This window comes from Bos taurus, chromosome 22, assembly GCF_002263795.3.
Source record: "Bos taurus isolate L1 Dominette 01449 registration number 42190680 breed Hereford chromosome 22, ARS-UCD2.0, whole genome shotgun sequence".
Lineage (NCBI taxonomy): Eukaryota > Metazoa > Chordata > Mammalia > Artiodactyla > Bovidae > Bos > Bos taurus.
This window is the reverse complement of record NC_037349.1, coordinates 58,521,886-58,548,811: the sequence shown is the minus strand read 5'-3', so window position 1 is coordinate 58,548,811 and position 26,926 is coordinate 58,521,886. Positions and strand designations below refer to the sequence as shown.

The 26,926-nt window shown below is 58.2% G+C and overlaps 1 protein-coding gene across 3 annotated transcripts in view; it reads right to left on the bottom strand.

Moving 5' to 3' along the window:
• Window positions 1-26,926, bottom strand: part of NUP210 (nucleoporin 210) — a 91,399-nt gene that overhangs the window by 24,005 nt on the left and 40,468 nt on the right. For all 3 annotated transcript variants that reach the window (XM_024982365.2, NM_001191461.1, XM_059879452.1), the window contains 14 exons: window positions 26,093-26,291; window positions 22,565-22,710; window positions 19,987-20,208; window positions 19,325-19,498; window positions 16,175-16,367; window positions 15,588-15,694; window positions 14,918-15,022; window positions 14,727-14,828; window positions 6,281-6,409; window positions 4,045-4,172; window positions 3,811-3,946; window positions 2,226-2,288; window positions 1,890-2,069; window positions 108-188 (listed from right to left, as the gene is read on the bottom strand). In XM_024982365.2, coding sequence (XP_024838133.1) covers window positions 108-188; window positions 1,890-2,069; window positions 2,226-2,288; window positions 3,811-3,946; window positions 4,045-4,172; window positions 6,281-6,409; window positions 14,727-14,828; window positions 14,918-15,022; window positions 15,588-15,694; window positions 16,175-16,367; window positions 19,325-19,498; window positions 19,987-20,208; window positions 22,565-22,710; window positions 26,093-26,291 — 1,965 coding nt within the window. The remainder of the gene's footprint in view (window positions 1-107; window positions 189-1,889; window positions 2,070-2,225; window positions 2,289-3,810; window positions 3,947-4,044; window positions 4,173-6,280; window positions 6,410-14,726; window positions 14,829-14,917; window positions 15,023-15,587; window positions 15,695-16,174; window positions 16,368-19,324; window positions 19,499-19,986; window positions 20,209-22,564; window positions 22,711-26,092; window positions 26,292-26,926) is intronic.

Genomic DNA, 26,926 nt, shown 5'->3' with positions numbered 1-26,926 from the left:
TGGGTACCCCCTATCCCTGTGATGGGAACCTCCCTGGGTCCCCCCCTCATCCCTGTGATGGGAACCTCCCTGGGTCCCTGTCCTTATCCCTGTGATGGGAACCTCACCTGGGTCCCTGTCCTCATCCTTGTGATGGGCGCGCGGATCCTCACAGCCTGGAGCAGCAGCACCTCCACCTCCACAAGATCCTGGAAAGACGGCTTTGGGGCTCAAGCCAGCAGGGCTCAGGGGCTACATGCCAACAATGGGTCCCTGCCCGAAACTCCCATTTCTGAGGCTGCAAACCCTTTCTGTAGAGAGGAACGAAGTAGGCCCTCCCTGGTACTTAATTTTACTCTCAACACGCCTGGTACTTTCTTGTTTTTATAAAATTGATAGACTTGGAGTATTCACCCTGTGACTCAAAAGGACTTTGCGGTGTGACCAGGATACTTGGGGAGACACTGGAACTGCTGGGAAGGGCGTGAATCAATGAATTCCGGGCTGGGTAAAGGTCAGTCCCACCCACTCCAGGGGGTCCCAGCACACAGAGCTGTGTGCTTAGACGCTCTGAACTCAGCAGGGCTCCTGGACCACTGTCAGGGACCCAGTTTCTGTCCACAGTCACATCACCCAGAAGGAAACACTCTCTTAGAGCTGGGGCTCCCGCATGGCCAGGCCACCAAGTCGCTGCTCCTCCAAGTCACTGCTGGCCGCGGACATGGGGCAGAATCCAAGCAGCTTGAGCCCTTCCCAGGAGGGGACACGCTGTGCTCTGTCCTTCCCAGAGGCCCACAGAAGTGCCCACTCCAGGAAAGAAGGGAAAGAGCAGACCGAGACAACCCCCACCACCTGCTTGGGGCCAGAGCCACCACATGAGGTTACGGGGCAGGGGGGCAGGATGGGGGCCCCTCCTGGGTGAGGCCCTCCTGACTCGGCCTCCAGCATCTCTACTGACCCAGAAAAGCTGCTAGGAAATGTCCCCAACTCCGGAAAGGAGGCCTAGGGATAATTTAACCTCTAGCTGAGCAGATACTAGCGGCTGACTCAGGTTTTCTTCTCCTAGAAATATCAACCCAGGTCTGAAATACTACTGGTGCCCAGTTACCCAGGTTTATGGCAGCCAAGCCAGCATGTGCCTCTAAAAACACACACCATAAGCTCCCCAGTGCCCACAGCATCCCAACTCTACTGGGAGAATGTCTGCAAGCCCTGCTGGAAATGAATGAACTAAAGGCGGGAGGGCTCTGACGTGGGCAACACCAGCTCAGGCCTAGAACAGCTGTGGATGGCCGTGGGTGAGCTGCGCCCAGGCAGAGCAGAGAGTCCTGAGAGGAGCCACGGAGGCACGGAAAACAGGGTCTGCCGTCACAACCGCTACACCACCCTGCACTGCAATGTCCCCAAGGCGGGAGAGCTTGGGGCCCCATCCCTTAAGGAGCCAAGAGATCAGCTGGCAAAGAATCCGCCTGCAACGCAGGAGGCCCCGGCTCAATTCCTGGGTCAGGAAGATGTGCTAGAGAAGGGATAGGCTACCCACTCCAGTATTCTTGGGCTTCCCTGGTGGCTCAGCTGGTAAAGAGTCCGCCTGCAATGTGGGAGACCCGGGTCCGATCCCTAGGTCAGGAAGATCCCCTGCAGAAGGGAACAGCAACCCACTCCAGTATTCTGGTCTGGATAACTCCATGGACTGTATAGTCCACGGGGCCGCAGGGAGTCGGACATGACCGATGGCTTTCACTTTCAGGGACCCTCAGTCTGGAGAAGGGCAACCATGGGGGTGCAAGTGCAGGTCTGGCCTGGTGAGAGGGGAGGGTGACAGGCAGGTGCCTCGGGCCCCGAGGGCAGAGCAGGACCCTGGGAGAGGGGTGGTCCTCAGGTCCTGGGGAGCGGAGCGCCCCCGCCGTTACCTGAGACACGACGACCAGCTTGCCGGTCTCGGCGTCCACAGCCTGCACGACCCCCGACACGGCGCCATGGCCCACTGCGAGGCCCCGCACCAGCCCGGCGCCGCTCACCAGCGCCACGCTCTCGTTGCTCATGGAGAAGAGGATGTTGGACTGGGGCTGGGGGCCGCCCTCGGAGGTGATCTGGAGGAGGAGGCAGCAGGACCCATCAGCCAGCTCCCCCGGGTGCCCACACCCCACCCTCCGGGGCTGGGGCACCGACACCCCGCAACACCCCTGCACAGCCCGCTCTGAAGCCCCAGGTGGTGGTGGGGGTAGGGCGTGGCCTTGAACTCCTACCTGCATCGTGGCCCCAATAATCAGCGTCACCTTCCTGGGGATCAGCCTAAACGGGGGGAAGACCTGGGCGTGGAGACACAATAGGGAAACAGGCCGTTGTGTTCCAGGCTCACATGGCTGGGCGCGGTCACCCTTCAACTCCAGGGATGCGGGAACATGGTGCACAGACTCCTGCCTCTGAAGGGGGCCAACGAGGGCCTGGGGTCCCGGCCAGCCCTGGGGGAGACCTCATGCACCCTTGGCCTGAGGCTCCAGGGCTCTCAGGGGCGTGTTCTGCCCTGGTGGGGTCGGCAGAAACGCCTGCTCCCCGGCCCGCCTGGGACCTGCCCATCAGAGGTGGGTCTTGCCGTGTGTTTCAGCAAATCCCCAAGACAGTCTGGCCCATGCCCAGGTTTCCAACCCTCTGCCTTCGAGGTTCCCCAGCTTCCCTTTGGAAGGCTGACTCTTGCAGTTTCCAGATTTCTACTGAATAATCACCTAGAATAGTTCTCTACTCCCGTCGTCTGCGTGTTTTCCAGATGAGGAAAGGGGGCTCGGGGGGGTAGGGCGAGGAGGCCCTGTCTCTGCGGCAGGGCAAAGCCCCTGCATCCTCCTCCTACAACCCCACAGTCCCCGCTTTGCCTAAAGACACTCCAGTCAGCCCAGGGGTGACATGTGCGTGAGGCGTGGTCTCCGAAGGGCTGCCCTGAGTATAGGCGCAGAGGGCTGCCTTCTCACCCGGAGGAGAAGGGTGCACCTCCATCCTGAAGCCCCACCCACACCCGCCGGCACGAAGCGCCCCAGCCCGCGAGGCTGAGCCCGCAGCGGACGCGGCAGGAGCAGCGTGCTGCCACCGATCGATAAGCTCCGACACGACTTCCCGGCCCTGGCGGCCGTGGGCTCCTGTCTCAGCCTAACGCCCTGGGGGCACCAGGTCCCAGCCGAGCCCAGGTGGGCCCCGAGCTCCCTCACCCAGAGCTGCTGCCCCAGGGGCTCCCACGAAGAGCCGGCTACCTCCAGGGCCCCGCCACCAGCGTGTGCTTCTACACGCGAGTCCAGACCCACCCGCTCCCCCCACCACTCCCCCGTCTGTGACAAGTCACTCTCCTCCTCTGAGCCACACCAGGCCCCCTGAGTCCCAGAGACAGTGAAGTGACCCAGCCCCCTCACTCCTGGGCTCCCAGATCCCCAGGACCAGGGAAGGCCCCCTTCCAATCAGAGGACCCTGGAGAGCAGTTTAATATGGCCTCTCCACGTGGGGCCTTCCCTGGTGGCTTGGATACTAAATAATCTGCCTGCAATGCGGGAGACCCAGGTTCCATCCCTGGGCCAGAAAGAGCCCCTGGAGAAGGGAATGGCTTCCCACTCTAATATCACTGCCTGGAGAATTCCATGGACAGAGGAGCCTGGCGGGCTACAGTCCAGGGGGTCAGTTGCAGAGGCAGACACAGCTGAGCAACTAACACTTTCCCTTTCCACGGGGCTACCTGGGCTGCCCCTAAAGTCCAAGCCGATCACAAAAAATGCCATATCCCACCCCCACAGGACCCTGACGTGCCCCAGGGGCTGGGCCGGGCCCACGAGGCGTGAGGAGGAGCAGCTCTACCTCAATCTGCTGTGGGGCTGAGTTGATTCTCTGTCCGGCCTTGTCGGTCACGGTTGCAGTGAGGCTGGTCTGGCCGATAGCCACGCCGTGGACGCGGAAGGAGGCGGTGTAGTCGTCTGGGGCCTCATTGAGCGCCCTGGAGCAGAGGGAGGGGCTGGGACCTCTCCCCCAGGCAGACCCGTTGCCGCTGCCCCCAGATGCCCTCCTCCAACCCCTGACCCCATGAGAACTCACACCAATGTGACGATCTGGGAGGCTGCCCGGAGTTTCAGGTCCATGAAGGCCAAGTACTTGGCCAGGAAAGGCTTCTTGTGGAAGTCCAGCACGCGGACGTGCGCCTTGACCGTCTTCCCGATCTCCACCTACATCGTGGGGGCAGAGACTCCGGGTTGGCGTCGGATGACCAATGCCACCACCTGTGGTGCCCCACAGCTCTCTGCCAAAGCATCCGAAAGCTCACACCCAGAGGCCCACGGTGACCTCCAGACTCTCAGCCTACCAACAAGCGGAACTGTTTACATGCTCTCCGTGTTCAGGGGGCCTCGAGGGGATACTCCGGTGCTTTGCCCGAAGCATAAATGTGACATAACGGTCACATCCCACTCTGAGAGAACTAACGTCTGGGAGAGGGATAAATGAGGATGGGATTAATAGATACACATGACTACATATAAAGCAGATAAACAACAAGGATCTACCAATAGCACATATCTTACAATAACCTATAATGGAAACGAATATATATACGGGCTTCCCTGGTAGCTCAGCTAGTAAAGAATCTGCCTGCAATGCAGGAGACTCCGGTATGATTCCTGGGTTGGGAAGATCCCCTAGAAAAACTACCCACTCCAGTATCCTTGGGCTTCCCTGGTGGCTCAGACAGTAAAGAATCGCCTACACCGCGGGAGACCTGGGTTTGATCCCTGGGTTTGATCCCTGGGTCGGAAAGATCCCCTGGAGGAGGGCACAGCAACCCACTCCAGTACTCTTGCCTGGAGAATTCCATGGACAGAGGAGCCTGGCAGGTTACAGTCCATGGGGTCACAAAGAGTAGGACACAACTAAAGTGATTAAGAAAAGTTATGACCAACCTAGACAGTATATTAAAAAGCAGAGAAATTACTTTGCCAACAAAGGTCCGTCTAGTCAAGGCTATGGTTTTTCCAGTGGTCATGTATGGATGTGAGAGTTGGACTGTAAAGAAAGCTGAGTGATGAAGAATTGATGTTTTTGAACTGTGGGGTTGGAGAAGACTCTTGAGAGTCTCTTGCACTGCAAGGAGATCCAACCAGTCCATCCTAAAGGAGGTCAGTCCTGAATATTCATTGGAAGAACTGATGCTGAAGCTGAAACTCCAATGCTTTGGCCACCTGATGCACAGAGCTGACTCATTTGAAAAGACCCTGATGCTGGGAAAGACTGAAGGCAGGAGAAGGGGACGACAGAGGATGAGGTGGTTGGATGGCATCACTGACTCAATGGACATGAATTTGAGTAAACTCCTGGAGTTGGCGATGGGCAGGGAGGCGTGGCATGCTGCAGTTCATGGGGTCGCAAAGAGTCAGATACAACTGAGCAACTGAACTGAAGTGAAGCGACTAAGCACAGCATATGTGTCTATAAATGTGTATAAGACGGAATCACTTTGCTGTACGCCTGAAACTAATACAGCACCGCAGATCAACTCTACTTCAGTAAGAGAAAGAACTAAGGACCTAGTTAGAGAGCTAATCCACAGCTTCGGATAGCAACAGGCATACAGTGGGGGTTTAATAAGTGCTCAGCAGTTCACACCTGGCAGCACAGACTGCACACGGCGAAAGCTCTGGGAAACATGTGTCAGAGGTGCTCAGTGAAAGAACACAAGTCTAGAAGCAGCTCACCAGTGGAAACGAGACCAGAGAAGGCATACCCGAGGCTGAGAGAACAGTGACTTTGAAGGAGTCCAAGCTGCGTGAATGCCCCTTCTAATGACCAACCCTTCTCTCCCTCGGGAAGATCAGACCCTGAAAGCATTCCTCTGGAAACCGCTGCAGTCACTTCATGTATTTGAGTTACATAAAATCCCTCTCCACATTAGAGAAAAGCCTAGATCTATTATGTATTCATTTTGCAGAAGCACTTGGCGTTAGGACGCTTTATTCACCTGCCACTGAATCTCTGAGAATCCAACAAGTACAGACAGGGGAGAAAATTCCAGCTCTGGCTGGTCAGTCACCTGCAGCAGCCAGAGAACAGGGATCCCTAGGCCGGGGCTAACGTGAGGACAACTTCCAGGGGGATTTACTGCCAGTGTCGACCGAGATGAAGATGGACGCCCCCAGAGGCCGCCCTGCGCTGAGCCCAGGATGCCAGGTGAGACAGCACTCCAAGGGGTGGGGAGATGCGAGGAAAGCACCCCCCACAGCCCCACTGTGCTCCTGGCTCCTGTGCAGCTAAAGAGGGAGCGTACGGGGAGGCTGACACTGACCTTGTCCACCACGCGGATGTACAGCTCCTGAATGTCCGAGACGTAGACGTCGGCCTTCGCGGGGGCAGGGAACGCTAAGCACAGGTCGTGGATCATGATGGTGGAGGTGCCGGGGAGCAGAGGGTGGACCTGCAAGGCGGGAGTGGGGTGCGGTCACACAGCTGCTCAGGGTCACGGCCTCTCGCCTGCTCAGAAAACCCAAACCCAAAGGCAGCCCTGCCCACCCCTCACCGTGAGCCCCCACTGCCAGCCGGGCAACGGGCTTGGGATGTAATATGTTAGTGCCAGGATAGATTTCAAGGAGCATTTATTGCAACCTGGCACAAATTACAGAGAAGAAATGGAAGCTGCTCCAAGGCAGGGTGGTCAGAGCTCGGCGGAGAGAGGATTCACACCCAGGATCCTGTATCGCTTGTCCAGGCCACCTGCTGCAACTTCCATCAGAGCAGAGCATCCTGTGGGGTCTCCTCTGATGCTGGCAGGGTGTGAGGTGGCTGCTTTCCACATGAAGCCCTCACTGAGGAATCCTAATCTGGACCCACAGACTCTCAGGACCTGGGAATAGGCCACAGAGGCCACCGCATGTTCACTGTGAGCGCCTCGAATCTCACCCATCTCCACATTCGTCTCTACCTCTGCTATGTTTGAGGGCTCCCCTGGAGGCTCAGACAGTGAAGAATCTGCTGCAATGTGGGAGACCCAGGTTTTGATCCCTGGGTCAGGAAGGTCCCCTGGAGAAGGGCATGGCAATCCACTCCAGTATTCTCGCCTGCAGAATCCCATGGACAGAGGAGCCTGGTAGGCTGCAGTCCATGGGGTGGCAAAGAGTCAGATGTGACCAAGCGACTCACACTTTGACACACTTTCCCTATATTTGACGTAGAGCCTGTGTAAAATGTTCAGAGCGAATGAACTCATCTGAGCTCCTGTCTTCCAAGCTTTCCTTGCCAAAGACCCTCTTTAAAGACCCTCTTGCCAAAGACCTTCTTCTCTCTCTACTTCCTTCCAGGGATCCCACTTTCAGAACCCCTCCCCAGACAGCCTGCATCATCACCACTTTCTCACGTGGCAGGTGGACTTGCCGTGATTTGTTGCATTGCTTAGACGTGCATCTCTGCTGGGTGGTCTGGAGCTGGGCGGGTGGAGGCTTGTTGCGGACCCAGCGGGGGGCCTGTGGCGCCTCCCACCTCTATGCGGCCCGGCTCTGCTGCCTGCATTTTCCGGCCTACATTCACCAGGGGTAGGGGTGGGTACAGAGAACGGTTCCGTGTTGGCAAAGCTACAGTTTTAATGTCAAGAACATGTGGGGGGCAAAATGTCAGGAGACAACCAAATAGGTTAAAAGCCTTCAAAGGCCACCCAGAGTGAGTTTTATGTTCTAGGAGAACCTGGCGTATCTGGCCCCTGCCCAGGGCTCTGACGTCACCACAAACCACGTTCCCCCACGGCCGTCACCCTCCGGCCAGCTGGCGCCCGCCTGCCCCTCTCAGGGCTGCACGATCCACCCCTGAAATCTGGGGTCTTCGCTCCCCGCGTCCACCTGCTGGCTCCCTCTGAGCCTCAGCCCCGTGCCAAGGTCCCTCTCTGGCCAAGTCTCCCCGGGTCCAGGTGGGAACCTTCGCCCCCCTGCTCACTTCTCCTGGGGCAGCTCTGCCGCTCCCACCTGGTCAGCACCCCAAGGCTGCGGTGGCACCTACCGCCGCCTCAGGGCCGCGCCTCGAGTCCGGCCTAGCCCCACAGCGTGTATGTACACTGAGATCCAGGGTCACCGCTGCGAGGCGCTGGTTAACCTACACAGACCTACGCTTCCACCAGCTCGGCTTCGGTCCTGCCTTCATTGAGACCAGAATTCAGAAAGAAGTCTGCAAACCCCAGGGACCCTCATCCATCTGGGAAGTGCTGATTCTAGTCCACGCCCGCCCAGTGGACATACAAAGAGACAGGCTCACCCAGGGTAGGAACCCAGCCTCAAAGGGGCGGCGCTGGGGAGGGAGCACAGTGCCTTCTCCCACCCTCGGCCACGCCCGAGAGCCTGACGCCACCAGCAGCCAGAGGGAGCTGTAGGGCAGGGGGCTGGGCCGGACAAGGCCAGGCTGACTGTGCCTGCAGCGCTGGGCTCAGGGGCTCAGGGGCACAAACACAGGTGAAGGATGCTCAGGACGCTTCCCGTAAGGACCCAGGTCGCTCAATAAAAATCCCAGAGCGGAAACCCCACCGGCACCCCGAACAACGACCAAGCCAGCCTGACATCGAATACACTGAAGACGGTGGGTCAGGGCCACGGGTTTCCAGTTCTGTGGTGGACGAGTCCCCAAAGAGAACCCACTTAAAAATCCCAGGAAGACGCAGGGGCTCTGACCTGATCCCCCTGCAAACGTCACCGCCGTCGGGAGCGGCACGTCACTCAGGAGGCAGAGAAATGATGGCTCGCTGCACCCACGGGGAGAGACCTGTGAGGTGGGGGTGGGTGTGCAGGGGAGGTGTTTTTGTCTCTCCTTCAAAAGAGCCATTTTGCACATTTTAAACAAAGGTAACTGACAGTGAGGAAATCGGTTTCTCTCCCACTTGATTTCCCAGCAGCTGGACGTCCAGGCACCTCCCGGGTGACAGGGCGGAGGACGGCAGCCCACAGAGAGACCACACAGCCCACCGGGCCGCCCACACATCAGCCCTGCCAGCTCACCCGATGGTGAACGGTGCCCCATGGGTGAGCCCGCCTGCCGCTCTGGAGACAAACTGCTCTGGAGGAGGCGAGGGGGCAGGCTGGTGGGTGGCATGGGGTGGGGTGGGGGGTCCTGTCCCCACGCCCACTGTGCAAGCATCACACCTGCTTCTCCAGGTTCCAGACCCACTTGCCTCTTGAAGGACGTGCAGGGGGGACGCGTGTGCAGGAGGGGAGGTGAGCGAATCCACCCCCAGAACCGATTCTCCTTCCTCAGGGGTGACACTGCCCCCTGAGAGCTCTGAGGAAGCCCTGTCATCTCTCTGGAGCTGGGGACACGTCACTGCTCATTAAGACGCTGCCGTGGAGCCAGGGGCAGCGCTGCTCGGGACCTCTACCCACGCCCGCCAGGCCCCGAGGTGCCAATGCGTCCTCACGGCTTCACGCTTCCCAGGCCCATCACACGTCACGCTTGTCCCTTGACAAGCAGCATCTGTAGATGAGTGAGGACCCTGTGGATATCTCTGCATGTCACCGGTGCCATCAGCTTGTCTCCCGTGTGTGCCCAGCAACGTCTCGTGGTGGCCAGGCCCACGCCAGAGGTGAGGATTGTGCCCCCCGCAGATACGGACCCCCTTGAGGCTGGTGGGGGGTGGCCAGGGTCACACTGAGGTGAGAAATGCCATCCAAGGGGCCCTGCCCAGCCCTGAGGCTTCCTACAGGGCCAGGCTGGGGACTGGTTCCTCTGCCCTCTGTCCCCTCCCAGGAAAAAGGTGGGACACATCTGAGTTCATGTTGCACAGCTGCCACCTACCACCCATCCGTCTCAAGGAAGGACCCCCGCCCCCCGCCTCCCGCTGCGCTGAAGCACCTCCTCAGACGTACAGCATCACGGGGACCAGCCCACAGCCCAGGACCCAGGAGAGGGGTCGGCTCCTAAGAGCAGGGCCCCTGGTTGACTGCTCCCTGCTGAGTCGCCAGAGCCTGGCCTGGGCTGGCGCATGACGGGAACCCGCCTTTGCAGAGTGACTGCTGGATGAAAGGCCTGAGTGCTAGGCTCCTTCCCACTGCCCTTAGAATTACTACACGGCTTCTGCAAGGAGGGAGCACGTGAGCTGTAAAGAGGTGATGAGAAGAAAGAAACCTGAGTTTAAGTCAGGTAAACCCTCCCGTGCGTAAGCCAGCCGAGAAGGAAACAGAGGTGCCTGGCAGAGGGTGTGGGGCCGTGTAAGCCTCTGCAGCTCTGGGACCGTCGTGTGGGCACCATCGCCCCACAGCAGCCCAGGTGCGCCCGCGCCAGGCCCCCGCCCGGAGACGCACGGAAGCTGACACACACCCACGAGCCATTCTTGCCTCTGAATGGGCCTCGATAGCGAAAGAAAGAAACATTTCCTCTGAGCTAATTGAAGAACTGTTGTGGGCTTCCTTGTCTCTGTGATTAAGGGAAATGAGAATGCTGCTAATTAGCAGCTGGGAGATGCCGCAGAAATGTGTGAATGTCCTTCAGAAGGAGCGCTCTGAGACGCCGCAAGGACCCGTCATCAGCTGGCAACACTCCGTGAAAAATCCCTCGTTCCCTTGGTGGAGGAGGCAAAGGAATCGGCGTCCGATTGCATCTGGAGCCACAGGGGCATCTGCAGGCCGAGGTTGGGGGAAGCAGAGACCCCCGGGGCCGAGGCCCCTCCGGGACACCTTCCGGGCAAACACGATCCTGGCGGGGCCTGCCTCGTCGGGCGCTGCTGGCATGCCCCACACACGGTACTAGACGGGTCACGGGGTCGTGTCTGCAGCAGGGATCAGCCTCTCTCAGCAAGAGCCACGGAAGATGAGATGTGGGCGAAGGCTTGTCCACCACGCGGAGAAAGAACTGCTCCGGCCTTTTGTTGTTCAGTCACCAAGTCGTGCCTGACTCTTGTGACCCCACAGACTGCAGCATGCGAGGTGTCCTGTCCCCCACCGTCTCTCGGGGTTTGCCCAAATTCATGGCCATTGCATCGGTGATGCCATCCAACAATCTCACCCTCTGTCGCCCTCTTCTCCTCCTGCCTTCAATCCTTCCCAGCATCAGGGTTTTTTCCAGTAAGTCGGCTGTTCACATCAAGTGGTCAACATACTGGAGCTTCAGCTTTAGCTTCAGTCCTTCCAGTGAGTATTCGGGGTTGATTTCCTTTAAGACTGACTGGTTTGATCTCCTTGCAGTTCAAGGGACTCCTCACTGTAGCTGTAGCTCGAGCTCTCTGGGATCATCTATAAACGGGGACATCATGCCTGCCTTGGCAGTGACAAGCCTGAAGTCTGCTGCCTATAGGGACCGTACACCGTAGGACATCACAGGACTGAGCAGGGGTTCGTAGTTCTGGGAAGACTTGACTCTGATGCTGTAATCCTGTCTTGAGTCTTTCAGACAAGCGTGCCAGCTTGAATGCCTCCCTGGACAGGGAGCTCAGTATCTGAAGCAGCAGCCTAGTCCATCACAGACTCTTAGAGGCTCTTGTTCCTGGAGGAAAGGTCTGTCCCTGGCCCCTGGGCTGCCCTCAGGGCTCACTCAAAATGTATGGTGCGAGGTTAACTGTGAGTAAAAACGAGTTCAAGTTTTCTTGGCACAGCACACATTTTTCTGAACTGGACACATCCCTCTTCTAGATAACAAGGGAGTTATTTTTAATCTCCAGAGATAAAGCAAAGCAAGGCATATTTCAAGCAGTTGGAATCATTTACAATTTGAGGTTTTCCTTTCAGTGGGAAGGATCTGATGGTGACCACTCATTTACACGGAAGAGGAATGGGCAGGGGGTTATCCTCTCTTGGACGAAAGGAATAACAATGCCTCGGGGGAGCTCCCTATGATCTCAGGCATCCAGCTGCCCCCAGACTCCCTCTAACAACACACGCTCATCCACAGGTGCCAAGGGACGGCTTTTTCTTCCTCTGATTTACGGCGATAAACCCAAGAGGCCCTGACATCTGCAATTCTGCCTCTGAGAAAAACAGGTATGTTATGACATGCCTCCTCGCGCTTCGCCGAGGGGCTCCACAAGCGAGCTAAAGACCAAGGTTGCCCACTGGGGGAAGGTAAGAAAATGTCAGAAAAACAATGTAACAAAAAAACCATCCTCCTAGAAACTCGCATGCTACCAAACTGACTCAAAAAGAAACAGACAGTCTGAACAGACCAATAAGAGGTGAAGAGATCGAATTCCTATAAAAAAAACCTCCCATGTGGAAAGCCCGCGACAGCCTCCCATGTGGAAAGCCTGCGACAGCCTCCCATGTAGAAAGCCCGTGACAACCTGGCTTCACTGGTTAACTCCACCAAACATTCAAGAGTTTGGTAGAATTGTTACCAAATTACTTGTTACCAATTCTACACAGACTCTTCCAAAAATTAGAAGAGGGAACGCTTCAGAGTCATTCCATGAGGCTGACATCCTGATACCCAAACCAGACAAAGACACCACCAAAAACCACAAACCAGTGTCTCTCGGGAATATGAACATACACTCAATCAAATGCCAGCAAACTGCCTCTAGTTACACATAAAAAGAATCACATATCATGATCAAGTAGCATTCATCCCACAACGCAAGGCTGGTTTGATATCTGAAAGCCAATTAATGTATTACATCATATCAACAGAATAAAAAAGAAAAGCCCACACGATTATTTCAAGAAACACAGAAAAAACATTGGACAAAATCGAAGATCCCACAGGCTGAGGGGCAACGAAGCCTGTGTGCACAACTACTGAGCCTGTGCTCCAGAGCCAGGACGGCAGCTCCTGAGCCCACGTGCCCCAGAACCTGTGCCCCAGAGCCAGGAGGGCAGCTCCTGAGCCCACGTGCCCCAGAACCTGTGCCCCAGAGCCAGGACGGCAGCTCCTGAGCCCACGTGCCCCACAGCCTGTGCTCCAGAGCCAGGAGGGCAGCTCCTGAGCCCACGTGCCCCACAGCCTGTGCCCCAGAGCCAGGAGGGCAGCTCCTGAGCCCACGTGCCCCACAGCCTGTGCTCTGCAACAGGAGAAGCCCCTGAGAGGAGGAGCACACGCACGGCAACCAGAGAGTAGCCCCCACTTGCCGCAACTAGAGAAAGCCCAAGTGCAGCAACAAAGACACAATAAATTTAAAAATCCAACAATTTCCATGTGTGTATTTGTGTGGAAGAACAGGGAGGTGATTATTATGGTGTTTTGGTTTTTTTTTGAGGTGATAAAATACTCTAAAACTGACTTTGGTGATGTTGCCTTTATTTACGAATACACTAAAACCCACTGAATTGTGACTTTAAGTCGTGAATTGTATGGTATGTGAATTACAGCTCAATAAAGCTGCTACTAAAAACACTAAAGACTGAGGAGGGGTCACAGCCATCGCTGAGCCAGTCTCTGCTCCCTAGTTTGCCGCAGTCCGCACCATGCCCTCATCACCTCCAACACTACAGCTAAGCATCTGGGGTCGGCCAGCCCAGCTCCTCCCAGCGTGCCCCTTGCATCCTGCTCACCCGCCTCACTTACTCAACACCCGTTCCACTTCAGAAGCAACTGATGTCTTGCATCAAGACAGTCATCGGAGGCAGAAAGTCAGAGAAAGGGACCTGCAGGGAGTTACGGCTGAGAGAGCGAGGTGTCCAGCTAAGGCACGAATGTACTGCCTAGCCGAGGGCAAGGCGCCGGGCTCTGTTTCTGAAGGAGCTGGTGGGCCAGGTCTCTGTGAAGGCTAGGTCCGAGGGCAGCCTTGCCCAGAATGCGTGTTTCGTGCGCTTGCCAGTGGCGAGGGCTCCCCGCACAGACGGGCAGTGCCAAAAGCAAGTGCAGAAGACTGCAGGCGAACCCGCCTCAACCCCCACCGCACGCCAAGCGCCGAGTGCCCGTCCTCTCGAGTGCGGGGCCAAGGCTTGCTTGGCGCTGGGGTGACTGTAAAACTCCTTCAACGCCTGGCAACCAGCCTGCACCAGGGGATGCAGGTCACAGGCTCTGAGTGCAAAGCTCACAGCAGAGCTGCGATGCCAGGATCCCGTCCAGGGTCATGGTCGCGACTCACAGCAGGGGTTTGACACACTCCGTCCTGACGGTTTCCTTTCAGACACAGTTCAGTTTTCGAGACCGTATAACTCACTGTGCTGATACACAGACAGTTAGGACATTGGGTTGGTCAGCCTTTACTCTCTGTCATAACCAAAGGAAGACCTTTTATTTTTTGTATTTTTTGGCTTCACCACGTGGCATGCAGGAACCTGTGCCCCCTGCGTTGGAAGCATGGGGTCTTAACCACTGGACTGCCAAGGAAGCCCCATAGGGCGACTTTAAAAAAAAAAAATTTAAGCAACTGAAACACCCCACAGGAGAGAATGCCTGAGTACAAATGATTGCCAGAAAATCACCATCATCATCATCACCATCCAGCCTACAGAGCGATATGGAGAAAGAGAAAACTTGAATTAAAGCCCTGAAGAGCGTGGAAGGCTCAGTTCTTCTGTGGTCACAGCTGGGTGGAAGTCAGGGAAAGAACGTGGAGAAACGGAAAAAGCCGATGTGTCCGTCAAGGCCACAGTCCTTCGGGTTCTTACAGTGTGGCTCACGTGATGATATTTCCATCTTACCCGAAAGGCCGACCGAAAGGAAACCATTAGGTAGCTAACAGCGTGCGCAGCTTGTGGAGACTCGGTCCGGACCACAAAAGCAGCTCGCGGGTGTCTGCTGTGACCCCTGGGAGGCGCTGAAGACCCTGCGCTGTGACCGACGTGACCCGCCGCTGACGGCACAGGCGGGCGGGCGGAGCCCACACTCACCGTGGCGACACCCCGGGCCTCCTGGTAGGCCACCCTGACCACGTCGGCGCTGCTGGTGTTGAGGAAGAAGTAGCCAGAGCCTTCTCGGACATGCAGCTCCGCCTGCGGGAGGGGCCGGGCTGGGGTCAGAGGTGAGGGGTCCTCAGGGGTCGCGATGGGGGGCGGTGGGGTGGGGAAGGGGGTGGCCGTACCTGCACATCTGGGTGGTTGTAGATGGTCAGCTCTTCCGGGCTGACCCTCACGTCCTCAACCAGCATGAGTTCAATGGAGACCGACACAGGCGTGAGGGGGTCGTGCTAAAGGCGCAAGGCCACGCGGTCAGAGCCAGGGGGCCAAGGGCCACACCGGCCCATGGCGCCCCCCACGGAAGGGCAGCCCCAGGCACTGGCATCACACCGGGGACCCCGCTGTCTTGGGGACACAAGCCCAGCAACACCCGTCGAGCTTTGAGCCGCGTCCCTGTGAGGCCTCCCCCAGTCCTGCCAAATCAGCCACCCCCTGACCTGCCAGGCCGCAGGCTGGACTCCCCCCACGTGCCCCAGGGAAGTGGGGCAGTGTTCCACGCAGTGGGGGCTGTGGGCTGAAAGGGACGGGGCTGAACCACCCGGGCACACTCGGCAGGGGCTGTGAGGCGGGCGGCAGGCGGGGAAGAGTCTAGATGGGCAAGCCCCTCTGCCTTTCAGCTGGACCCCCCCACCCCCACCGTCACCAGATTGCAGGGAGCACAGGAGGGGAGACTGAGGCATGAGGGCCAGTGAGGAGGCGCCCCCCGTCAGTGGGCCAGCCTCAGGACCCCGGGAGCACTGGGCAGAGCGTGGGGGAAGCGGGAGGACGGCCCGCCCCGGGGGCCCCAGTCGGTACCGGCTGCTTCACTCTGGCCAGGTCCAGGTGCGGCTGCTGGTAGCCAGTGGCGGTGGCAGAGATGGCCGTGGTGCCCGAGGCCTGGTGAACCGAAATGGCCTGCAGGCCTGAGAGCGAGAGGGAAGCCGACTGTGACGAAGACCCGCCTTCCCTGTACCTGGTGTGCAGCTTGAAGTCTCCCACCGCCCTGAAACTGGGGGACGGGGCATACCGTGTGCACCTCTAAGAGCTGAGGGGACCTGAGCAAGCTTCCTAGAGCTGCTCAGAGGAGCTGGAGGGGATGGCTCAGGTCCTGGCAGCTGAGGGTCTCCAACACAGCATCAGGGTGTCTCGGAGCTCGGAGCAGCCGGGTCTGGGCTCCAGCCCGGTCTGTGCACAAGCTGGGCCTTGAGCTCGGCCACCGTGTGCCCTGAGCTGCTCCCCACCTCCCACCCAGAGTCCGTTTCTCCCTCGCAGACGTGTGAGGACTAAAGAGGAGTCCTGATGCTCCCCGGGCGTCAGTCCTGGACAGAGGGAGTCCTGGCCCCCCACCCACAGCCGTCCACCCCTCTCTGCGCCCAGCTTGCCGGTTGGGGGCCGCCGCTCACCATGCAGCTTCCTCTGGCCGCTCCCGTCGTCCTGGGACACCAGCTGCAGGGGCGGGGCAGGCTCGATGCTGGCCAGCAACGGCCTGCTGGACTCCCACTGGATGCTCAGCGAGCTGAAGTTGTCGAACCTGCGGCCCTGCTGGTCGTAGGCGGCCAGGTCCAGCAGCGGGCTGCGGTGGCTGGAGACCGGAACCTGCAAGAAGCCAAGCTCACCCACGGGCCACACCCCGGGCTGGGCAGGCCTGTCCCTGCCACACAGCGCACCGTGTGGGCTCACGGGGGTCCTGGTGAGCTTCTGGGGGTGACTCGCTAAGGGATGCTCGCTACGGCTGCTGTCAAGGTGGTCTTCACAGTCCTACACAACCAGGCCTCCAATTCCAGCCCATGCTCTCGACGGGGACCTTGGTGACGTCTGGAAACATTTTTGGTTGTCATGACTGGTTGCCAGTAGGGGGCGCTACTGGCATCCGGGGGTAGAGGTCAGGGTGCTGCCTAGCACACAGGACAGCCCCCGCAAAAAGGAAGGATCCGCCCCGAAGGGTCGGCAGTGCCGAGGCTGGGGACCAGGCGTCACGCACACTTGCAGGTTCCCTGGTCCTGCGATGGCAAAAGCACCCCCAAATTCACGAACAGGGAGGCCGAGGCGGCTCAGAGATGCTGAGTCACTCGCCCACGGTCACACAGGTTCTGGGGTGGACCGTCTGGTCTGAGTTTAAAGCCCATGGGCCTCCCTGGACGCTGTGCAGCCTCTCCCCCGCTGTGCAGGAGTCGGGCAGTGGCTCCATCCGAGCCCCGGCTCGGCGCTCCCGGCCGACGCCCAGCTCAGAAGCCCGGGGTCACGCTGGAGCGCGGCCCCCATCTGTCACTGTGGCAGGTCAGCCCCGTTTCAGCGCCTGGTCACCAGTGATTTACTCTGCAAACACGTAAGGGCGGCCTCTGGCTCCAGAGGGGCATAAAGCGAAACTGACCCGGCACCGGCATACATGGCAGGGATCTATCCTCCCCAGGTCCCTGCGAGACCACAAATCACAGGGGCCCTGTCTGCCTGGCTGCAGACTCTGCAGTCCCAGGGAGGCTGGATCTCCGGGCAGTTCTCTGTTCAAGCAAGATCTACGACACACGAAAGCCCACGCAGAGCCGTGCTCGCTGCCCTGTCGCCATCTTTCAACCAAGGGACAGCCCTGGGCGGACCCTGAGGTCACTGCTGACCGACGGCCAGACACAGCCCTCTTGGTGAGCAGCCAGCGCTTATGGATAGGACGGATGCACGGGGATCTGATTATCTTATTCTCTGAAACTGAGGCGGTCTGGCCAGCCTGGCGGGGCACGAGCCGGAGGGAGGGGGCTTTGGAGGGATATCCGCTGTCCACGCCTGACTCCTCCCAGCCCTGTCCACCACGCCTGGGTTTGGGGTCCCCAGGCACGTGAGTCTGCAGAGTAAGAGCAGAGGGTGGCAGGGACACGAGCCTAGAGGGGTGGGGGTCCCCCGCCTCCCAGCCTGAGCCGGGCCCCGCTCTAGAACTACAGAGAGGGAGACGAGCACAGGCGCAGCTCGGACGCGCCGAGCCTCGCGGCATCTGTGTTTTCAGAGGTCAGTGGCCTGGAGGTCGGGGCAGCCCTCTCTGCCTCGCGGAATCTGTTTTCAGAGGTCAGTGGCTTGGAGGTCAGGGCAGCCCTCTCTGCCTCGCGGCATCTGTGTTTTCAGAGGTCAGTGGCCTGGAGGTTGGGGCAGCCCTGCGGAGAGCAAGCCTGTCAGGGCCAGTTGTCCAGCTGCGTTTGTTCGCTTTGCGTCTCCGGGTCACATTTTGGAAACTCTCCCAGTGCTTCAGGCTTTTTCATCATTACTGTCTGTATCTGTTAGGGCATCTGTGGTCAGGGGCCTTTGAAATTACTACCACAACTCACTTCTGAAGGCTCAGATGGTGGTCAGCGTTGTTTAGCAATGAAGTACTTTTAAATTAAGGTCTGTACATGGTTCTCCTTAGCCGTAACACCACCGCACACTTGACAGACTCCAGGATAATATAAACATAACTTTTAAATGCACTGGAGAACCAGGAAGTTCACGTGACTCGTTTTCTCACAACATTCAAGCTGTATCGGGGGGTCTAGAACCAGACCCAGGCTATCTCTGAGGTCTGCCTTCCTGCAAATTCTACAGCGTTAGGATGTCAGGTGCCTGGGGGCAGGGGTCGGGGAGGAGGAGCAAACCAGAGGGGGAAACGCTGGGGACGCCCGTTGTTACCCTTGTTTCGATCCTCCGTCATTGCGACCCCATGGACGGTAGTCCCCCAGGCTCCTCTGTCCATGGGATTCTCCAGGCAAGAATACTGGAGTGGGTTGCCATTTCCTTCTCCAGGGGATCTTCCCGACCCAGGGATCAAATCTGCATCTCCTGCAGATCCTGCATTGCAGGCAGATTTTTTACCACTGAGCCACCAGGGAAGCCCGGGGACACACATTAGATAGGGTCTAAGGCTGAGGAAGGCCCTCCCAGGAGGTAATGTGTGAGTGAAGAGCTGAGGGAGGCAGGAGAGGGCCTGGGCGTTCAGAAGGAGACCATTCCAGTCAGGGAAGAGCAAGCCAGACCACGGGGCTGCCCCAGCTCCGGGAGGGGACGGAGGTGGGGCGGGGAAGGTGATGGGCGGTCCCAGGGCCTGCGGGCCTCAGGAGGCAGGGGTATGACTCTAGCTCTCGCTCTGGGCGCACAGGAAGCCACAGCAGGACGGAAGCAGGGAGCAAGGTGAGGTGCCTAAGACACCCTCTGAGCGCCGACATGAGTGCAGCTCCCCTTATGCCTTTAGTAGCCCTGGAGGCCGCTGTCACCCCACATCACTCAAAGGAGGCGGACGCACACGAGTCAGATTGGGGCTGGGCCTGCCGCCCTGAGCGCCGCCCAGCTCCGGCCTCACAGTGGACCCAGCGGGCCGGGTCTTCCCAGATCCCGGACTTACATACGTTGCTCTTGCCACAGGGGATGAGAACAGCGGCTGATCTGGCGTTGGAGAGGTTCCCTTTCTCCTGACACTGCCACAGCACAGGCCCCTGGCACCCCACGGCACCCCCAGACAAGCACCCGCCGGGCAGGACGGGTGTGCCGACAAGGGAGGGGCAGCACCGGCCGTTGCCTGGCCCTCGGAGGCCACTCACCACCTGCTTGTTCTGCTGCAGCAGCGGGCAGGACAGGTCCAGCTGGGGGCTGGCGTAGACAGGCGTCAGCGTGAGCCGGGAGGGTGGCGCGCACACGAACTTCACCACGGCGGGCTCCAGCGCCGGGAAGGGGTTGGTGACGCTGGGCTTGTTCCCCACCGTGAGGGCGATGACCTAGCGGGGGGAAGACGCATCGCACACCCAGGCTGAGTCCCCACTCCACTGGGACCCCTGGACTCACAGTGCTGTTCTGCGGAATGGGGATGGCGGTGATAACCCACCCCAAGGGCTTACAACAGTCCAGGGATACGTGGATGGGAGACGGACGGACCTTCCGGAAGGGGCCCTGGAGACCCTACAAACAGGACAGAACCGGGCCTGCTCCAAGAGGAGGGTCAGGGGATGCCGTGCAGCTTCCCAGGACTGGCCAGCACGTATCAGGGTCCTGCCCCCTGCTCGGCCTGCCTGGTGTTCAGTCAGTCACCCCCTGCCCTGATCCTCAGTCTGCCTGCCTGTGGAATGGGTACAAAGGCCACAGCTGTGTCTTAAGACTATCTTGAGGATTAGACAAAACGAGGGTGCGAGGCACAGCAGGGCGCTCGGGGACATGACTGTCCACCCCTCCTCTGGCCAGGGTCGGCCTGGGGGGGCTGCCTTCTCACCTGTTCACCCAAGACCTGGCAAGTCACGAGGATCCAGTGTTGCTGGTAGTTCCGGGAGGCAGGGGGCCCAAAGAGGGCCAGGCTGATGCTGTCCGCGTCCTCTGAGGTGACGTTGCGGAAGAACTTGGAAGGCTCCAGGACCCAGGGTCCGGGACCACCCTCAAAGAGCATCTCCTTCGAGGAGCCAAGGGTCACCAAGGCAACAGAGGAGGGGTCCACAGCCTGTGGGAGAAAGCAGCAGAGTCTGCGTGTCTCCGGGAGGAGCAGGCCCGCGGGGCGGGGGGCTGGCGTGTCTCCTGGAGGAGCAGGCCCGCCGGGCGGGGGGCTGGCGTGTCTCCGGGAGGAGCAGGCCCGCCGGGCGGGGGGCTGGCGTGTCTCTTGGAGGAGCAGGCCCGCCGGGCGGGGGGCTGGCGTGTCTCCTGGAGGAGCAGGCCCGCCGGGCGGGGGGCTGGCGTGTCTCCGGGAGGAGCAGGCCTGCCGGGCGGGGGGCTCACTCTCTGGTCCTTGCCCCACGTGGTGCTCTCCGTCCTGCCAGGAGGATCTGTTTGGGTGGCTGTCTCCCCTCCTGGCTTACGGGCTCCAATAAAGGAAGGGCATGTCTGTTTCCCCTCGTATCTATAGCGTGATCTCAACCACGTGAGAAATGAAACACCATGTAGAAAAAAGTAAAATATTTTAAGAAGAGCAGATCACAACTACACTGGATACTATTTCTCTGCCGTCTCATCAGCAAACATCAAAAGTCTGAGTACACACACTGCTGATGAGTCTGTAGCAACACATGCATGTCATTTATTTTTTCTTTGGCTGTGCCAGGCCTTGGCTGCAGCACGTGGGGTCTTTAGCTGTGGCACATGGGATCCAGTTCTCCAACCAGGGATCAAACCCAGGGATCGATGTCCTGCGTTGGGAGCAGAGTGTTCCCCACCAGGGAAGTCCTAAACACATACTCTCTTATAAAAGGAAGCTGTTTTCTTGAGATATGATTGACATATAACCTTCTATGAGCTTTGTTAGTACAGGACAGCGATTTGATGTTTGCACACATTGTCAAAGATCACCGCAGTACGTCAACAGCTGTCACCACACAAAGTTACTAATGTTTTTTTCTCGTGAGGAGAAGAATTTTTAAGATCTACTCTCTCAGCAACTTTCAAGTACAGTATCATTGAGAAATGTGTTCTCATATCCTGCTGGGGAAGATAGGGAAATGGCACAACCCCAACAGGGAAATTCAGCAATGTCTGCCACAGTCACAGGCCTATTCATCCCCTGTCTAAGCAGCATCCCTTCTAGGAATGGACTCAGAAGATAGGGCTCCATGAATACACGAACTGCAGGCACAGAACTGCACACTGCAGCGTTATTTTTTAAGAGGGGAAAGCATGGGAACAGCCCAAACAGCCGTCAGCAGGTGATAAACTGGCCTATCTTTATGACCAAATAGCAAGCAAAGCCCTTCCCGTGTGTATGTGAAGAGATCTGCAGTCACCTTCTTCGTTTTTCAAGTAAAGGAGCAAGGTGCAGGACAGGGTATAGAGGATGGTACCTCTGAGGACAAGAGGAGCGGGCAAAAAGAAAACCCATGTGACTCTGTGTGGTGATGGGTGTTAAGTAGACTCGTTATGGTGATGGTTTCACAGTACAGACAAGTTTCAAGTCACTGAGCTGCGCTAATGAAACCACAGAACATTATCTGTCTATTACATCCCAGCAAGAAATCCAAACAACCCTGGGCTGCTGTCTGCCCTGCATCAGACACTGTGCCCGGGGCCGGGGGTTCAGAGATGACGGTTTCTAATGTCCCTGAGCTTGCTCCTGGTGGGGCAGGGGAGAAGGAAACACACCCCAAACCGACAGACCCAGAGGTGCAGACGCACCCTGCTAGGGTCTCTGTGAGGCTGCACGACCCCACGTGAGAGGAAGGGCCAGGCCCTTCTCGCCCACACGTTAACTACTAACCCTACTGAGCATTTGCCACCTCCCGGGCACGGTGCTCAGCCCATCTGGTTTTGCTCAAATCCTCCTCCTCACTATAACCCTGTCGGCAGGTGCTGCATTAACCCCATTTTACAGGCAAGGAAACTGAGGCCCTGAGAAATTAAACCAAAGTTGCAGAGTTGCTGTGGGACCTGGATTCAGGCTCAGGAGTGCTGAAAGGCAGCGTGCTCTGCGCGGGAACATGCTTCACGCCTTCTGCACGCGTGTGCACAGGGGACCCAGACGCTGATGCTCACCGGGCGTGAGGTGAGGGGCACGTCCAGGCTGGCCCCAGAGCCCCGAGGCCCCAGGACCCATACCATGCGCCAGGGTCACTGTCCCCACCGCAGGGCCCTCTGGAGACCCTGCGGGGTAACTCCAGAGTGAGCCTGGAGCCCCCCGTTTGGATCCCTGTGGGGTCACTTCATCCACACGGATGTCAGCACTCACCGTCCGCCCTCAGGCAGGCCCTGCTCTGCTACAGGCTCCCGAATCCTGACTGAAAAGCACCTCTGGAGCTGCTCTGACTTAACGCACATTTGCCAGAGAGGACAGGTAATTCTTGCCGGGGAGGAGGAGGGCGGGGCCTGGGGCTCACCTTGAGGGGCAGGTAGGCGGCGATGGTGACGCGAGCACTCAGATGCACGTGGCCGTGCCTGTAGCTGACGAGCAGCGCGGTGTAGCCCTGGGCCTCCGCCCTCACCGTGACGCCGCTGCAGTGGTCAGGCCCCGGCCGCAGCCTGCCTGCAACGGGAGCAGCAGAGGTCAGCGAGCACGCGCCTGTCAGGGGAGACCCGACGGGCTGACGCCCTCTTTCACGCCGGGCTTGATACGGATCCAATTTTTTTAACTTACCATTTTCAAGTATAATTATCATACCCAAAAGCATTCGCATGTTGTAAGCATACAGCTCACCATTATTCCCTGCAGACTGAACACGCCCTGTTTCTAGGACTGAGATCAGGTATCAGCATGACCCGCACCTCCCCGTGCCCCTCCCCAGAGGAAAACCTAACCACTTCTAAGAGCAGAGCCGAATCCTGCTGGCCTTGGAACTCAAACAAAGGGAACTGCCGGGCAGAAGTCCTTGGTAACTGGCTCTCTCCTGCTCAGTACTGGCGGTATCAGAGTATTTTGGGGGCTCTCTGTTCTATTTCACCAGTCTCTAAGTCTGTGCAACCGCCACTCTGATTCAATTATTATAACTTATAATAAGGACTTTCCCAGGTGGCTCAGTGGTAAAGAATCCACCTGCCAAGCAGGAGATGCAGGTTTGATCCCTGGGTTGGGAAGATCCCTTGGAGAAGGAAATGACAACCCATTCCAGGGTTCTTGCCTGGGAAATCCCATAGAAAACGGAGCCTGGCGGGCTACAGTCCACAGGGTCACAAAGAGTCGGATATGACTCAGCAACGGATCAACAGCAACCTGAAGTAAGTCCTGAAAAAGGGAAGAATGAGATCTCCCAGTTTCTTCTTTTTCAGCATCGCGTTGGCTATTCTGGATCTTTCGGATTCCACACAAATACTATTTCTCCACATTCATTTTACTCCCGAGAGGCCTTTTTGGTGGAATCTTTAGGGTTTTCACATATTAAGTCATTTGCAAACAGATAAGCTTATCCCTTCCCTTCCAGTTCAGGTGTCTTTTATTTGCTTTTCTTGCCTAATAGCTCTGGCCAGGACTCCCGCTACTGCGTTGACCTTGTCTTCCAGATCTTAGGGTAAACGTTTTCAGCCATTTACCTGGAGGATGATGTCAGTTATGAGTTTTCATATACGGCTTTTATTAAGTTTGTGGAGTTTCCTTCTATTTCCAGTTTGTAGGCTGATTTTATCAGAAGAAGGTTTTGAGATTTGTCCACTGATCTCTCTGCCTACGCTGAGACAGCAGCGCGGTTTTCTTCCTCGATTTTGCTACCGTGGTACATCATGTTATCGTTAGACCGCTGAGACACTGCATTCCAGGAGTACATGCCCCCTGGTGCTGGCGTTTAACCCTTCTAACATGCCGTTGGCCATGTGGGGCCACGAGGGCACACTGAGCTGCCACGAGCATGTGCGGCATTTCTCTGGGGATGCATTTCAGCATTTCTATTGGCATCCCACAGAGAGAGGGATTTCTTCTCTGGTCCTTAATGCCTGGGAGTGTCTATGCTCAGCTTCATCACTTTCGCCAACCATCCTTCACCAAATGGCTGTGTTGACTCACTGACATCCCTGCCAATCCGCGGTATTTTCCACCTGTTTGAAAAAAAAGCCATTCTGGTGGTATTTTAGTTTTCCCCCCAAACATTTAGAAAGAATGATGCGGTGAAGCTGCACACCCAGCCCCCTAGATCCCACAGCGAACATTCATTTCTGCTCCTCTGGCTGCCTGTCTACCCACCAACAGTCCGTCCCATACCGTATGCGTCTAGAAGTGAGCCTCAAGCATCAGTGTGTTTCATCCTGAACGCTTCGCACACACGCAATAACCACAGGTCAGTGCTTCTTTAGGGCTCTTTTTTCCCGTGAGGTGGATGTACACACGAGGAGGTGCACAGATCTGGAGTAGAGCTGTCGGCGGTTCTGATGAAGGCAGCGCTGGGCCCAGGACCGTGGACCCCAGCCCGTCCTTCCTCCTCAGTCCCCTGGAGCTCATGGCTGCAGCACTCCAGGATGCATGGGGGCGGGACGGGGCAGCGGGCCCCTCTCCTGCCATCAGAAGGACGGGCCTCTTTCTTCTGTGCTGATGTTTTGTTGTTGGTATTCAGCCGCTCAGTCACCCAGCTGTTTGTGACCCCATGGACTATAGCCCGCCAGGCTCCTCTATCCACCGGATTCTCCAGGCAAGAACACAGGAGTGGGTTGCCGTTTCCCCCTCCAGGGATGAAATCCAGGCATCTCCTGTTTTGGCAACCAGATCCTGTACCGCTGAGCCACCTGGGAAGGCCGTGCTGATGTCTGCTGCTTCTCTGAAGACACAGGACCCATAAGGCCTGGTTTCCCCTGGACAGTCTGAGAAGATGCAGCCACAGCTATGTGAACAGGGTGATGGCCCGGGATGTGCCAAGACATCTGAGCAGCTTTGCCTTCAAACAGCCCCGTGAATGACCACAAGCATGGTGGCCCAACGGGAAGCCAACAAACACCTCTGCCTGTCAAGCTTCCTGATCCCTGCCAGGATCCAGGGCTCACTCCTCTGCTCAGAAACCAGCGGTGGCCCCCAGCTCTGGCCACTTTGAGGTCCACGTGCCCCAAAGCCCCAGTGATGCAGGGTTTGACAGGTTCCGCAGCCTCAGGCCACCGTGTGTGCACGCGGCCCACAGGTGTGCCCATGAGCTCTGCTCTCCACCCCTCTCACCCTGCCTGGGCTGTACTCACCATCAGTCCTTGGTTAGCATCACCCGCAACCCTAAGGGACCCCGTGGGCCGACTCCCCCGGGGGGCCCTGTTTCCCGGGCACTAAGGCTCTGGGTGAGGGCGGCACACACCCAGCCTTGCATTCCACCCTAAGGACCTGGCTTTGGGCCCTCGGGGGACCCTGGGCAGTGACACGGCCTCGGTCTCTTTGTCCAACACGCGGCCTGACCACAGCCCCTCTTCCCACAGAGGCTCTGAGTCTGGTGAGGTCATGCACGCCAAGGGCACGCACCACACCGGCAGGGCTGACACTCCATAACTGAGTGCCACCACCACCGTCACCACCGACTTCACCACCACCACCGTCACCACCGACTTCACCACCCAGCCCTGCAGGGGCCTGGCTCCAACGGCCCTGGAGGGGCAGGCCGTGGCGTCACAGAGGTGTCGCGATTCTGTCATCAGAACCGCTATGGACAGTGTATTCCAAGCAGCTGCCACATTCCAGGGGCTGCGACAGGCACCACGACACACGAGTCTCCTTAGGATGACGCCCATTTTACAGACGTGGAGACTGAGGCTCAGAAAGCCGAGCGACACACGGGCCTCACAGCAGAAAGGTGCAGAGCAGACCATAGCTGGGGGTGGACAGGGGACAAACGCCATTTCTCAACCCCTCTGCTGCCTCAGTTCCTGATTTAGGAATCTGGGCAACCCACGCTGAGAACTGAGGTCATCGGTGGTGACCCCGCCAGTCGGCGCCGCTCACAGTGCTGCGTTACCTGGGAGCGGCTGGAACACGCCCTGGTTCTCCACCTCCACCACCAAGTCGAAGTGGGAGCAGTCGCTCAGGGTGACCACGTCGTCGGCCCCGCCCGGCATGAGGCCGTGGATCCTGAGGGGCAGCTCCAGGCTCTGGCCCACGCGGGCCTCCACTGGGCACGGGCCGAACTCCATGCCGCTGGGCTCGATCACATACACCTGCAGGACAGGGTGTGGGTGTGGTCAGCCGGCTACACAGAGGAGGAAGAGCCGCTGCTCAGCTTTCCTGATTCCTGCGTGTAGGCACTCAGGACCCGCTGGTGAGAAGCCTGAGCTTGGTGGACACGACGCTTTATGCAGGGGGCAGAGAGATGTTCAGGGCAGAGATGCAGAGGCTTCCCTGGGAAGGTGACATATGAGCTTGACCTGGGAGTGTGTCAGAGACGGCCAGACCCAGTCTGGCTGAAGAGAGGATCTGTGCAAAAGCCCTGAGGCATGTACAGCTCAGCGCATCAGAGGGAGGTAAAGAAGAGGGGAGCGCAGAGTGAGAGGCATCACCAGCGTCAACACCCAACAAAACTGCCCACACGCCAAGCTCCGTTCCAAGAGCCGGACGAGAGCACCCCATCCTCTCAGCCTCCTTGGCAACAAGGTCACCAGTGTCTCTGCCCAACAAGGAACCTGCTGTGGGGGTTGAGAGCCTGCCTGGCTGCAGCAGGGTCAGTCTGGGCCAGGCAGGCAGCCCCGGAAGCCAGACTCCGACCACTGCGCACACTGCTGGGCTGCGAGTGGGCTCTGGGCTCCGCGGGGGTGGGCGGGGCACGTTCACCGAGATGAATCAGCCTGCGGCCACA